The 15,186-nt window shown below is 41.8% G+C and overlaps 1 protein-coding gene across 42 annotated transcripts in view; it reads left to right on the top strand.

Annotated features, from left to right (window-relative positions):
• RIMS1 (regulating synaptic membrane exocytosis 1) overlaps nt 1–15,186 on the top strand; it is a 508,694-nt gene that overhangs the window by 476,755 nt on the left and 16,753 nt on the right. For 41 of the 42 annotated variants that reach the window (XM_054023392.1, XM_054023381.1, XM_054023389.1 and 38 more), the window contains one exon: nt 8,569–8,710. In XM_054023392.1, coding sequence (XP_053879367.1) covers nt 8,569–8,710 — 142 coding nt within the window. Of the gene's footprint in view, nt 1–933; nt 1,017–8,568; nt 8,711–15,186 lie in introns of those variants that run through there. The other variant, XM_054023397.1, reaches the window with a different exon arrangement.

Below are 15,186 nucleotides of genomic sequence, written 5' to 3'. Positions count from 1 at the left end.
GGAGGCATGGCTGATCCACACACCCACTGGTTTCAGGCAGGTTTGTACTTGGCAGGCTCAGCCGTGCTGCCGCTGCTGCTACCATGGCTACGCTCCTATTTACATGCAAGCAAGCTCAGTGAGAACTAGTGCAGCTATGTGCACATGAGCAGGGGAATCAAACTTCTAGTATGTTGTGTCGCTTAGTCCCTAGGCGCTTAGGCGTCAATGGGATTTAGACTTTTAAGTTGCTTCGGCACTTCTGAAAATTTTACCCTAAATTACTTTTGACCGTGCTTTCCCAGTTCGGAATTCTTTAGATCCTGTTTATGCTAAAATTCATGGACAATGAGTCAAAATCATCAAGGTTTGAGAATAATAGAGAAATTCATTTCTAAGGCCAGGTCTACACTACAGACTTATATTGGCATAACTACGTCACTCGGGTGTGAAAAATCCACACCCCTGAGCAACGTAGTTATACCGACCTAACCACCCAGTGCAGACAGTGCTACTGCCTCTCACAGAGGTGGATTAACTATGCTGACAGGAGAAGATGTACTGTTGGTGTAAAAGCACCTTCACTTAAGCCCTACAAACATTTTTAGTGTAGACCTGACCTAAGTTTGTTTGACTTACCTTGTCTAGTGGAGAACAACTTTAAAAAAAATCAAACCACCTGCTAAGAATATGTTGTGCTCTTCACAACTTACACATCACTAGAACTTACACTGCCAAGTGAATTTTTAAACCTTTCAGCAATATTTTATGAAATATTAGCTGACAGGTAGTTCAGTTCTTTTTCACTCCAAGGCCCCCTAATGTAATCAGTTGTAAAAAGAACTTGTGACTGAAGCAACTTGATCATTCCTTACAGTTGCCAAGTGGTTTTTTTCAAAAGCTACAGAGGAAGCTCAGAGATTATTCTACCCAGAAACAGCACAAGATATTTAAACAAGGTTGAAGCTTCCTTGGCTTCTTACTGCTCACTAAGGAATATATTACAGCTGATGTTTAATTTTGCTTAAACCTAAGAGGTAAGTCTGTATTTGGTGCATTTTGGTGTGATTAGCATACAGGTTAATTTGATTAGCAGTGTTTTAATATATACCTATAACTGTTCATAGCTACCATAGGTAAAAAACAGAAAACTAATTTACTCTGTTGATCTGATCTAGAGATAATTTCTAAAGAAGGTTCATTAACATTGTATTTTTTTTTTAAATCTGTTCTGGAGCTATTGGATATCCTACAACCAGAAGGGTTCAAAATCAGATGGATCAACCTACTGAATAAAACTTGTTCTGAGTAAGAAAAACTGAGTAAGAGTACTATTGTTGACGCTATAATATTTTTGATTTGATCAATAATATGGTCATAAATTAGTATTGTGGTATTATTTGGAGATCTTGCAGCTGTACAAAAAAGGCATCTAAAATGTTTCCTTTTTCTCAAAACAATTGTTTCAGAACCATTTTAAGAGTATTGTCTTTCAACATTTACGTATATTTTATAAAGAGTATATTTTGGACTTTTATTATTTATCTGTCATATACTTCTCAGCAAACATTGTAAGAAACATTAATATTATTAGGTATCTTATTAATGCTCATGACATTGTTTTAATTTTCTAATTATGAATGACACTTTGTAATTGTGAAATTTGTCTAGCTGGATAATAATTATATATAATTATAATAATTATAAATATTATATAATTTCACTCCTGAATCTGCCAATGGGGGTCAGGGAAGTTAAAGAATTTTGGTAAGAACTAACCTTGAGCTCATTTTCATAACTCCCCTTCTTCTCATTAAAAAGACAATCTCAAAAAATACACCGAAAGAGAAAAGGAACTGATGTAATGGTCCATAAACAAAATATTTAAAACGAAGATTTCAGGATGTAACAAAACTAGTAGACGGATATTAGAAACCACTTAGCATTCTTCAACAAACAGGATAAATGATGTACTTCAATTCACTTCTTTATATAAATTATCTTATGCTTTCGTCTCCATTCTAATCCCAGCTCGCCCTCCTACACTGACTGGCAGCTGCAGCCCAACACCTTTCTGATGGGCAAATATCATGTCTGGACCCTATGCCAGTTTTGCTCTGAGAATCGTCTAGCAAAAGATTGTAGACCAATATCTAGCCAGCCTTCAGTCTAAACATGTCATCTGCAGAGTGAAATCAGTTTGCATCAGTTTCTCATCCCTCTCCACTTCATTACCTCCTTGCCATAAATCCTATGAGGCACCAAAGTATGAGAGAAAATAGGTGTTTGTAAAATGTTTAAAAATTTGTATACAGTAGATAATTTGTAGACAGTGTGGTCTCATTGTGTTTTTAATTCCTCCAAGAAAGTAAATATTTAGCACTATTTGAATATCACTGAAATAGGCATTAGGAGTTGGAAAAAATGTGAATTTGTATATGGTAGCAGTTTGCATCTTATTAATCTTAGTTTTGCACAGCACTTTAAATGGCCAAGCAATTGATACCTGGTTATTTTCATATCAAGGTAAACTGCCTTTTTATTCCAGCAGTAAAAGCTCACTAGCATGCATCCTTAACACAAGGTTGTCTCTCTCTGGTTGACAAAATGTTGCTAGCTTCATTTAATACAGGGCAAGTGTTTTGGGCGGGGGGGGGGGGGTGTGTTAAGCTACAGAGGAAGCGCAGAGATTATTCTACCCAGAAACAGCACAAGATTTTTCAACAATGTTGAAGCTTCCTTGGCTTCTTAATGCTCACTAAGGAATATATTACAGCTGATGTTTAATTTTGCTTCAGCAGCTCTCATTCACTTTTTTTTAATTGTAGCTCTTGTATAGGGCTTTTCATCCATAGATCTCAAAGTGCTACTTCGATCAACTAGTAGTCATTGGGAGCTACTGGGTAATAATTAATAGTTAATTAAATAGTTAATGTGATTTTTGAATTAACAATGCAAACAAAAGGTCAGATTCTGCCACTCTTAGGGTAGTGCTGCCTTACTCTGCAGGTGACCCTATTGCCCCAAATTAAAATAGTTAATATAATTGGAAAGCAGCATTTTGCTTTCAACTCTTCTCCTGTTGTTTTCAGTGGGATTTTTCCCTTTGTTTCTATCCCAATGTATATCAGTAATAAATACCTGTAGATGGATATATGGTGAGTAAATTGCAATTTTATGTTGGAAATGAAATTGGCTTGCCACCCAAATGTCTGAATCTGAATATGCAGTATAACAGAAAGAGGGTTGGTTTTTTTTCAGATTCCTGGAAATAATAAATCATCCAATGCTAATTATATTGAAATCTCAAGTAAATGGATTTGACACACTTTCTAGATGGTTTCTTCCTAACAGTTTATTGGCAGTGAATTTGTTATGCTACATTCAGTGTACTTTATACATGTTGTGTATCAAAATGAACCCACTGTAACTATTGCTTTCTTCATAGTTGCTGGTGACATTTGGGTTTTGGGGGAGGGATATTTTAAGGATTATAGCAGTGGAGGGTTTATGCTAAATATTATGCTTAGACACTTTTCTTCATAAAGTGAAATAGCAAAAAGGTTGTGCAGCTTTACTAGAGGTTTTTAAACTTAGGGAATCTCATGTTTTCATTGAATGTGCTGTGTGGTCCTATAAGAAACAGTCTGTTGGATTGATGAAGACCCATGATATGCTGCTTGAATGTATCGCCTGGCTTAATCTAGCTAGTGTCTCACAGTCGGTGTGTGAACCACTGATGTGGTCACACTCCCGGCAGATCTTGTCAGAGATGGCTTGGAGCTGTGGTCCTTTTAGGTTTTCTTCTCTGCATCCATGAATATCTTTGGCAAGAAGAATCATTGGTCCTTGAGCCATGGAGTGCTCCTCTGCATTATTGCCCTTTATTCATAGACTTAGCAATGTTGTATGTTTTAAGTTTTATTAAAGTGTTCATTTGACTTCTTTAGGTTAGATTTCATTGACTTAGTTGTCCACAGAGAGGTCTTAGGGAATCTTTAGTTGAACTTCCTGATGGTATGGACAGCTTAGTTGACTGTGTACCTTTATGTCTTAGCTTCAGTTCCAGTAGTAACAGCCCTTTTGATCCTGGCTCTTAAATCTCAAGATGGTTTGCAGGCAGGGGAAGCATCAATTCTCTTGCTGTTTTGTGCAAGTTTAAAATAAAGTAGTGAAGGCAAAATTATTACATGGTGAACTTTCTTTTTGGTCTGAAGCTTTATTCCTAACCTGTCTGTAAGAAAACCAAAGGCAATGTTTCCCCTTCAGCTCAACAGAGACATCACTGGAAAGGATATTGTCTTGATAGGTAAAATGGGATACAAGAGCCATCCAAGTTCCTTGGTAGGAATGGTTGGTGGATTGTAAGGGAGTTATATTACAGTAGCTAATAGTTTACACAAGCTAACTGTGTTATGCAGCTGCAGATGGCTGCTTTGTGATCTCTTGGAGATCCTTCTGGACCTGTTATTAAACCTGCAAAAAGTATTTATTATACTTGATCTTCACTCATCGTTGTTATGCTACTTGTGTAGATGCAATTTGTGCACACTAATCTGAGTTTTTGCAGATGGAAAGCCTTAGATGAAAGTGTATATATAAGCTTGGAAGCCATTTTGAAGCACCTTTGAAAATTTGGCCTTACACGTCATTCAGGAATGAACCAATTTGTCCATGGTCTTCACAATGGATGTAATTTAATTCACACAACATAGGAAAATACCTATAACATGAAACTGAAAATAATTATCCATGTCAAATAATAATAAAAATCAGAAGCTGGCACCATAGCTTCTGAAATAAATTTCCAGGCAAAAGAAGAAAAACTTCTCAGTTATATCACTGCATAGGTATCTTTCTAAGCTATTTTAATAAGCCTGTACATTCATGTAGATGCAGTCTCAAAAGTGTATGTGCATAGGTGCCAGACCTCAAACACTCTTCTCAGAGGTGAAAATAAAAGCTTTAAACAAACCAACAAAAAGAAAAAAAATAGCCCACTTGTTAACTGGCCAGATCCTGCAATTCATCAAGCAACTGATGCTTGATCCCAAGTATGTTTCATACCAGAGACCAACTTAAATTTCCAAAGGAGTTTCAAAAATACTAAAAGGCAATGCAATCCCACTTTAAAGTATCTTGTTAGAATTAGGCTTTGCTGAGAATTTTTAAAGAACATGCCAGTAAAATAAAGCTTGATATCTTCTTTTTGGCAGTATGAGTGGAATAAATAAAGGGTAATGCATATAACTGGCTAGTGTAAGACTTGGAAAATATGTGAGGTATGTGCTTGAGCTTATTTATCTTGAGTGAAGACTATTCTCAGTATCTCAAAAAATCTGTTATGTATCTTACCACACTATTTTAGGTTACTTGTATGGTATATTTCTGATTATATTGCAGAATATTTTGAATTTTGCAGAATCTTTAGAATGTAATTGTAAAACGCAATGGAGAGTGGTGACTGAGAGAAAAGGGAGGAAGCCAGAACAGTTATGCAAAGAATAGTGACTTAGAAAATGTTCTGAAAAAGTTCTTCACAAAGCGCACAGTCAACCTGTGGAACTCCTTGCCTGGGGAAGTTGTGAAGGCTAGGACTATAAAAGGGTTTAAAAGAGAACTAGATAAATTCATGGAGATTAAGTCCATTGATGGCTATGAGCCAGGATGGGTAAGGAATGGTGTCCCTAGTCTCTGTTTGTCAGAGGATGGAGATGGATGGCAGGAGAGAGATCACTTGATCATTACCTGTTAGGTTCACTCCCTCTGGGGTACCTGACATTGGCCACTGTCGGCAGAGAGGATACTGGGCTGGATGGACCTTTGGTCTGACCCAGTATGGCCATTCTTATGTTCTTATGACTCTTTAGCCAGTTCAATGCTCACAACTCAGCAAGAAATCAAGCCTGTCAGAATCATATATGGCTGGGGCCAGGCATTCTCCACAGTACAATGGGATCCCAGTCCATGGTGCACACCCTTAAATTCCATGGCAAAAATCACTACATTCAGTGGCAAGAATACCTGTATTCCATGGCAGTGGTAATTTATTCTATTCTATTAAATACTCTTCATTCCCATCCAAGCCCATCCCTGAACAAACACAACTATGGCTCATAGCTAGAATCCTCATTACTGTAATCAGTGGATATTTTCAACCATGATTATTTTCAAGGATGGTTTTATTCACTATACATTACATGCACCTTGGCTCCACTCCCTAACCCTAACAACAGCAGCCTCAGTCCTGGCAGTCCAGATTATAATCTCTTTCCGCCTTTTGTGCCATGGGTGGGAGGAGTTTGTACCTAGCTTCAGTGTCTCATCTGTCCTGTTTCCAGGGCCTTAGCTATTGCACTGTTCTCAGGGCAGCCCGGTTCACCAGCCTTCTTTTCTACCTGCAAATTGGTCTCCGGCATCCCAGCCTGGCCAGCCCTGTAGAAGAGTGGTGGGAATATGCGGTGTAATGTAACTTCCCCATGTGGATACAGCTGGAGAGCAAGGGCAACTGCAGATCAATCCCAGCAGTGCAGGGAGAGAGGAAACACAGGGTACGTCTATACTTACCTCCGGGTTCGGCAGTAAGCAATCGATCTTCTGGGATCGATTTATCGCGTCTTGTCTAGACGCGATAAATCGATCCCAGAAGTGCTCGCCGTCGACACCGGTACTCCTGCTCCGTGAGAGGAGTACGCGGAGTCGACGGGGGAGCCTTCCTGCCGCATGTGGACCCATGGTAAGTACCTTGTAGTTCGAACTAAGATACTTCGACTTCAGCTCTGTTATTCACGTAGCTGAAGTTGCGTATCTTAGTTCGAACTGGGGGGTTAGTGTGGACCAGCCCAAAGTATCAAACTGTTGGCTGCAGCATATGGTGGAATTCTGGTGAGTCACAGGGCTGTTTATATCTCCCAGAGCTATAATTTCAGGCTCTCTGCAGACTCATTCCACCAGTTAATGTGGAAAACGTGAACCCAGTGTCATTTTTACAACTATAATGGCTAGAAACATCATTTATTTTAAAATGAAAATTGAGATTCTGGAGCATAATTCTGCATAAAGGGGTAAATTCCCTGGCAGTAGACTCAGAGAAAACACACAGTCCATATTGCTTCCAGAGCCACCTATGCACAACCCAGGAATGGAGTGTGTAGCTCTGCCTCCCACAAACACTGATGGGTAATAGGGGATATTTTCTCAGCTAATGCATAGCCAGGCATATTAAATGGACTGCATTGGTCCACGGCAGGAACTTGCATCTGTTGGCTTTAAAATGGAGCAAAGAACTCCCACCCTAGTTGTGATCATTGGGGATAGCTGATTTCTTCTCGGCTGATGGATAGCCCAGGGTATTGAATGGCTCAGGTGGCCAATCCAAATTCGAGCAAAAACCTCCCCATTCTAGACAAGAAGCAGAGAAAATGAATTGTTTTGACCAGGGCCGGCTCCAGGGTTTTGGCTGCCCCAAGCAGCCAAAACCAAAAAAAAAAAAGAAAAAGCCGCAATCACGATCTGCGGCGGCAATTCGGCGGGAGGTCCTTCGCTCCCAGGTGGAGTGAGGGACCATCCGCCGAATTGCCGCCGAATACCTGGACCTGCCGCCCCTCTCCGGAGCGGCCGCCTCAAGCACCTGCTTGAGAAGCTGGTGCCTGGAGCCGGCCCTGGTTTTGACTCCGATTCAACTTCCAAAACAGGTGCTTTTGGAAGTGGTCCTCCCCTCCCCAGATACTGCCCTAAATTACAAACAGACTGAGAAATGGATGTGGTGAGGTGTGTTCCCCCATTTTGGCTTTGAATCAAGGTGCTGACCAAAAGTAAGAGCATTCACATATGACGGAGAAGTACAGAAAAATGATTCTTTGTGCAGTCATATGAACATTTGCCAAACATAGTACTTCATGAAAGAGAATAATGTTACCAGTGAAATCTGAGGCCTAGTAGAAGGCACATGAACTAACAGAACATTGCAAGTCTGTAGTCAACAAAAATTATCAGAGCAGCAAGAGACTTGTTAGAGGCATTTCTGATGAAAGATTTGTGAAGTCAAAAGTAATTAATTATGGAACTTTAATTATGGAATTGGTCTGAACCAGCCTCATTTTTCCAGCACTTGTCATAACTGTAGCAGAATACATTTAACATCAGTGACTGTATTGTCACCTTCAAAACCTGATGCTGGAGTAGACTCAACCATCATATTTTGGGACTCCAGTTGTTTAAATGTGAAGAGTCATTCTTTGTTGTGAAATTCAAACTTCATTTTAAGTAACCTGTGATGGAAGCTCCTTTGAATGGGGCAATTCATAAAGGAAATATACAAGTACATAATATCTTTGTGTAACATGATGATTTCAGAGTTGCAGCCAGAAAGCTAGAGTGTTTCCATTATCTTTCAAGTGGATTCCGTCTGAGAGAGACCACCAACTAGGGACTAGAAAAGAGAGATTATTTACATTTGATTAGAATAATCTGTTTCTGATGTCTTGTTTTGAATGGAAATGGGCAAATTGTGATCAGACAAAAATGTGCAAGAAAACACCTGATCCTAGAACACAATGCTAATGCTTCCTTTTATTTTTCTACTTTCAGAGGCTGGCAACAAGAAGCTAAAAAGCACGATACAGAGAAGCACAGAAACAGGGATGGCAGCAGAAATGAGGAATCGTATGGTTCGGCAGCCAAGTCGGGAGTCCACTGACGGCAGCATAAACAGTTACAGCTCTGAAGGGAAGTAAGTGAAATTACAGATATGTAGCAGTGCAGAAATACATAGGATTTTCTTATCCTTACAAGAAAGCTGGTTGAATACTAGTAAAAAACAAACCACCTGATATTAAAGGTTCCAGATTTGGTTCCCTATGGAATTGCTATTTGTACAAAATCTTGCACTTGTGTAATTCTTCGCAAATCCCAAAACTTTCAGGCATTTATGTTAGAAAAGCGCTTTCTCTAGACTATTCTTCTGTTTAAAGTTTTTCCAGTCATCCAATCAGGCAGCAAAAATGATAACGTGTCCCTTAGGTGACCAATCACACAACACAAATAACAATGTGAATAATCGAAGGGAACAGTTTGAGAAAAACCCCGAGTCTGAAAATTCTGTGATTCAGATTATTCAGTAAATATTTATAAATAACAAAAGATGATTACAGAAATCAGGATCGCTTTACTAATCAAAAACGAAGCTAAATTCATAACAAATATTATTTGAAACAAGACATTTGGCCACCTTTACTTTGCACTGGCGGTGGGCCTCTGCTTGGATCAATCCTGAATTAAACTTCAGATGTTTTATGTTAAACTCCCTGTTATATGAAACTGTGTTCAGTAACTGTGTATATAAAGAAAGCTTAGTTTGGAGGTGATCCAAGTACTGTTCTTATTGAAAACTATAAAGTCTTACTGCACATCAGCTAAAATCAAACATAGAAGCCTGAGTACTCAGACAGTTCTCCTCTTTCCCCGTTGTCATTGCTAATGACTGCACCACAACTAAAGGTGGGGCAGAATTTGTGTGGGCTTACCCAAAGAAGGACAGCTCTGCTTTGTGGTTGGGGGGGTGGGAGAGAGAGAAAGAAGGTCAGAAACCGCTGCAAAAGGTGCTCGGTGGTCAACTTTGCAGCAATGACTCCCCCCTCTCCCTCCCCCAGGAATGTGCATAAAGGTACGAAACCTGGGTGGGGCAAGTCTCTATGTGAAAGCAGGGAGGAAGCCAACAGAACAGGAACGAGCTAGGGCTCTAAGGTTTGCTGCAGGACCACGTGGAAGCAGCATGGCCCCAAGAAAGCATGGCTCCAGAAAAGCAGCAAACAGCATTGGAAACAGCATGGCTCCAGGGGCACGGAGAAGGGTGAGCTCAGGAAAACAGGGGGGCTATTACCCCCCTCCCCCAGCCCCAGAGACAGGGAAGGGCAGGCACAGGCAAATTACAAAGAAAGGGGACAGTGCAAAGAAGGGGAACTAGCATCCCCTGCCCCAGGTACTCCATAGGGAGGGCAGCCAGTGACCAGATAAATGGCCTGGTAAAGAACTTATCAGAAGGTACTGGATAAAGAAACAGAATGGGGGAGGGGGTTCAGGGGCTCCCATGACTGGTACGGCAGGGAGCCAAACCCCCTCCCCCTTCTCATAGCCCTCTTTATGCCTCTTGCGAGGCTGGTGGATGGTAAGGTCCAAGCCGTGGGTCAGCTGGGGGACCTGGATGGAAACAAAGGGCGTCTGGTGGAAGCCCTGAAGAATTGATTTGAATAAGCATGGATTTGCCTGCACTGTACACTTTATCTGCCAGGTAGTCCCAGACATCTATATAATAAAGTTGTGGCCTGATTAAAACCCATAACAAGTCTCCTGTCCTTCTTGCGGTGTACCCAGACAATAAGTATGTAGGAAGAGAGAACAGAGGCAGACCCAGCACAGAGCATACATTCATATGCCAGCCTCCTCAGAGGTCTTAGTGGGACTACTTTTATTGTTAACTGCTGAAACAGCACTGTCTTGGAGACAACCCGATCCTCCGACAATGAGGTCTAGTACTGAGAAGTGAGCAGAGATAGACCCAGCATAGCATACTTTCAGACTGCATACAAAAAAAGCTACATTAAAAGCATATGAAGTTTGCAAAATCAAGCACTCAACAGTTAGAAAATGCCCAAATTAAGGCTGCCCATGCAACTTTAATTTGGACCCCGGTGCAAATGCATTATGATAGTCTTTAATTACAATGACACTTATTTTCTGCACAGGACCCCTGCTTCATTCAGTACTTCATAAGTACCTATGGGGCCAAACTGACAAATAGTGGTACTCTTCCCAGCTCTGCCCATTCGCGACACTAGAGTGAGATGCCACTCTCAGGAAATTTCACAGATGTTCAAAATATGATCTTGCCTACTTGTGGACTTTGCTGGGCTCCTAAATGGAATTTCAACCCACTGCTGAGTTATCCAGGCTTATCATCCCCTCGGTCAGGCTCAGATGCCCAGTTGTGTTCCTTCTTGATGGGAGGAGAAATGTAAGTGTGGTACTATCATTCAGAGCAGGCTAGCCATTTTAGAGTTCATCAAAGCAGGGAAGAAAGTAGAGGAAGAATCGTATGATGAAAACCTACAAAATGCTGACATTTAAAATATTATTAGCATTTGAATTCACACCTATTCTTCTTCAAGTTATGGTCCCTACCTGTATTCCACTTGAGGTGCATGTGCACTCCAGGAACCTGAGACTAGAAGATTTTTGCTAGCAATGTCTATTGGTCCATGCATACACCCCTCTCTTCCTTGTGCTCCGAACCATAAGGGGCAGCATGGACCGACCACCTCTACAGTTACTTTCTACTTCCTGTGGTCTGAGATGGAACCTCTTCAGTGTCTACAGCATGAGCCAGTGTTCTCCTTAAAAACTTTGTAATTAGTTGTAAATAGTTTTTAAACCTGTTTTTAGATATAATGTAGATTAGTAGGTTTGAGAACTTGGGATCCCCACCCCAACACCTCCTGGTACTATGCCCACGATCCCAGCATTAAATATTCTTGTGGCCTGTGCCTGGGCATTCCCTGTCCTCAATAATTGCGGCACATGCCTCTGTTGCTTCAGGGAAGCTTATATCCACTCTAAGGACCGCATCTGCCAGACCTTTCCTAGCCAAACCCATCAAGCCTATGAGCAATCAGTTCTCTTACAGGTTTAGAAGATTCTTGGTGGACTGTACTGTGAGGCTCAAGAAGACAAGGAGGGGAAGGGGAGATGAGGCGGGAAAGGTTATAGTCCAAAGTGAAGATGGGATGCTGATGCCAGGGCTAAAGGGGTGAGAGGCCCTGTGGGGATGTTCCTGGTGAACCATAGGGACCTGGAGCAATTGAAGAAGGGAAAGTGGGATTGGTGCAGCCAGGAGCTGGGGACATTTGGGCTGATCTGTATGGTAGATGGGCTGGAAAGTTGGGGCAGCCTGCAGGGAGTAAGGAATTGTGGAGAGCAGAGGGAGTTTGCAGGGAGGGATGTGGTTTGGAGAATTTTGGCAGGGTGATGTTTTTGTGGAGGTTAATTTGGGGGTTGTGATATGGGTGATTTTGTTTGGGGAGATGGGGGTTGGTGTGGTGGGGAGGAGGGATGAGTGGGGGCTGTGGCAGGAGGAAGTTTTGTGGGGTTTGTGGGCTGTGGGTTTATTGGGTGGGAGGGGTTTGGGGTGTTTATTTGGGGTTGTGATAGCAGGGGGCTGGATGGGTTTAAGCAGGGTGGGGGCTGGATGGAGAGTTATTTGGGGGTTGGGTGGGGGCTGTAGCGGGGGGCTGTAGGATGAGGGTTATTTGGGGTTCTATGGCAGAGGTTTGGGTGGAGATCTGTGGGATGAGGTTATTTGGGAGTCTGTGGCAGGGGGGTGGGTGGAGGGTTGTGGGGTAGGAGCTGGGAGCACAGGGAGCTGTGTGGCAGTGCCAGTGGCCGCAGCTGGCTGTAGTTGTATCTGGCTCCATTCTCCACAGCCCCTTCCTCTCTCCTCCCTCCCGCTCCATCCTCCCAGCACCAGGGAGGGATGGACTCGCTGCCACCACATCAAGGAAGGTCTCTGGGCACTGAAGGGATGGACTCTGCAAGAGCAAGCCTCGGGGTGGGGAGGAAAAAATTCCAAAGTGCTGGAGCATCGCTGTGTCCCGGACCACTCAGGAAGCACTATCCCCCCGAAATAGTGGATGTCTGTACTCAGTTAGTTTTAAGAGTTTTGCAGCATTTATAATAATTACTCATTACTTTAACAACCCTCAGCAAAACCCTGTCTTGTTCTTGATGATTCTACATATACCAAGAATAAAAGCTTTATGCACCATTTTTAATATATTTCCAGCACAAAGCATGCGGGAAGTAAAGACCCCCTTAACATAAGGCATAGCCTTTAATAATACATTAATTTTGACTAAATAGTTTTGGCTCACACACCTTTATGAGATATTACCCCCTGGTACAAGCTTCCACTGCAGACATCCTTTGGCAGAGCAGTCCTCTAAGTACCCCACTATTCCTTGCACCCTCCTGCTCCTCAATGAATACTGCTTGTGATTCACCTCAAGTGCAATATACATATGGACCATCACTTGAAAAAGAAAGAAAGGTTACTTACCTGTACAATAACTGAGATCTGTGGTCGCTACATGTACTCCATTACCCACCTTCCTTTCCCTCTGCTGTGGAGCCTTATCCTAGGACTATTTACAACAAAAAGGTAACTGGAGTGGCAGTCGGTCCTCTCCGCTCCTTATGCCCTCAGCTCAGAGCACAAGGAGGGGTGCAAACCAGTGGATAGTGCTAGCAAAAAAATCTTCCACTCTTAGGTGTACCCCAAGGGAATATAGGCAGGGTTCACATATTCGCAGAGCTCCTGTTACTGTATAGTTTAGTAACCTTACTTTAAGATGACGAGGGCTGTTCACTCCCCTCCCGACTATTGTTACAGGAAGTCTCCAAACTCAAGCTGACATTGCTGAATCAGTTAACCTTGGCAATGGGAACAGAATTTTGCTTCACAACCATAACAGCTAGAGAGGCCTTTTTTTTTTTTTTAATGAAAGTTGAGATCCTGAAGAATAAGAAGATAGCTTTTAAAAGATGCCACTCTGCTGGATACCAGCCCAGTTCGTGTCCTGAATACTTAGATTGACAGCTGATTTAGATCATATGAACATAAGAACAGCCATATTGGTTCAGACCAACAGTCCATCTAGCCCACTATCCTGCCTTCTTACAGTGGCCAATGCCAGATGCTTTAGAGAGAATGAACAGAACAGGGCAATTTATCGAGGGATCCATCCCCTGTTGTCCTGTCCCAGCTTCTGTCAGTTAGAGGTTTTTTTAAGTTATGGTAGTGGAAAGTAGTGTCACAGGAATGTACCCAAAGACAGGTCATTCAGTGCAATAGCAGGTTTTGGTTTATTTGCTACACTTTATATTATCATTATATGTGGGGTTCGGCACTGGATCAGATCAGGATCTGGTCAGAATAACAAGAATCTGGCCAACCAGTGGCATTAGGATTAAAACTAGCTCTCAACAGCACTATGATTATGGGCCAGTTTGCTAGTGTGGTAAGCAACTGCAACATATATAGTTGCTTTCCGTATATAGTCTAACTGTTTTGAAGGTGATTGGATATAGACATAGATCAGCGTGAGGCAGATGCCTGGCATGGAAAATTTCAGCCCAAACAGTTGAAGTTCCGCAAAGTTATAAGCAGGGCTACAATTTTACCACACCAATTTGTAATAAATTTTATGGCAGAGGTACAGGAAAAGAACTATATGTCACAAAAGGGGGGGCAAGGAGTTGGTAGGGAGAGAGTTTTGGAGACTGAGCACACCCCGCATTCACCCTGCATCAGCAACTCCTGTCCCACAGGCCTGGGCTCCAGGTGTTGTGAGCTCGCTCATGCGGTTGCAATGCCAATCAGAGGATAGAGACAGAGGGGGGCAGAGGGCCAAATTTGGTTGTCATTGAAACCTAGTGCACAAGGTCACAATGCCACACAAGTTTGCTGCATCCACTCCTTTGTCTCCATCTATGTAGGTGCGGATATACTAAACATGAGTGGTGTTGCGATCCTGAGGGCTAAGTCACAATGCTACTTGGTTTGGGTGCATTTCACAGACTTTATTCAGATTCATTGTTTCCGTGATCACCATGATGTCAAGCACAAAATTGTAGCCTCAGTTACAAGAAACTGAAAACAGGGTCTTATAATTAGACATGTTGGGCAACCATAATTTCCAGCCAGGGCCTAGCCTCACAGATAGTGATAATATAAAGTCTAGCAAATAAAACCAAAAACTGTGATTATGTTAAATGACCTAGCTTTGGCACTTTTCTGTGGCACTACTTCCCACAAACGTAACTTAAAAAGAAACTTCCCAAAATATTTGTAGATCAGACAGGCAGGTGCAAGACAAATTGACTGCAAGTAACAAAGATTAGCAATTCCAGACCATGGTTGGAAACATACTTCCTTAGGAATTATTTGTGATTTTTCATTCAAACTGATGCAGTATGATAAAACTAATTAAATTTTTTAATGACTGGAATTTAAAATTAATCATAGCGGGATAGGATTAGCCTCTAGATTTTTTTTTAATCACAATAGCTTGTCTCAGGAAACTCTTCTACTGTCACGTGGCATTGGTAATGGACTAATACATATTTATTTTTATTAGCTGTCTACTTCCTTGAATT

Source organism: Malaclemys terrapin, chromosome 3 (assembly GCF_027887155.1).
Source record: "Malaclemys terrapin pileata isolate rMalTer1 chromosome 3, rMalTer1.hap1, whole genome shotgun sequence".
NCBI classification, from domain to species: Eukaryota; Metazoa; Chordata; order Testudines; family Emydidae; genus Malaclemys; species Malaclemys terrapin.
Note: the sequence above shows the minus strand (reverse complement) of the source record. Positions and strands in the feature narration are given on the sequence as shown.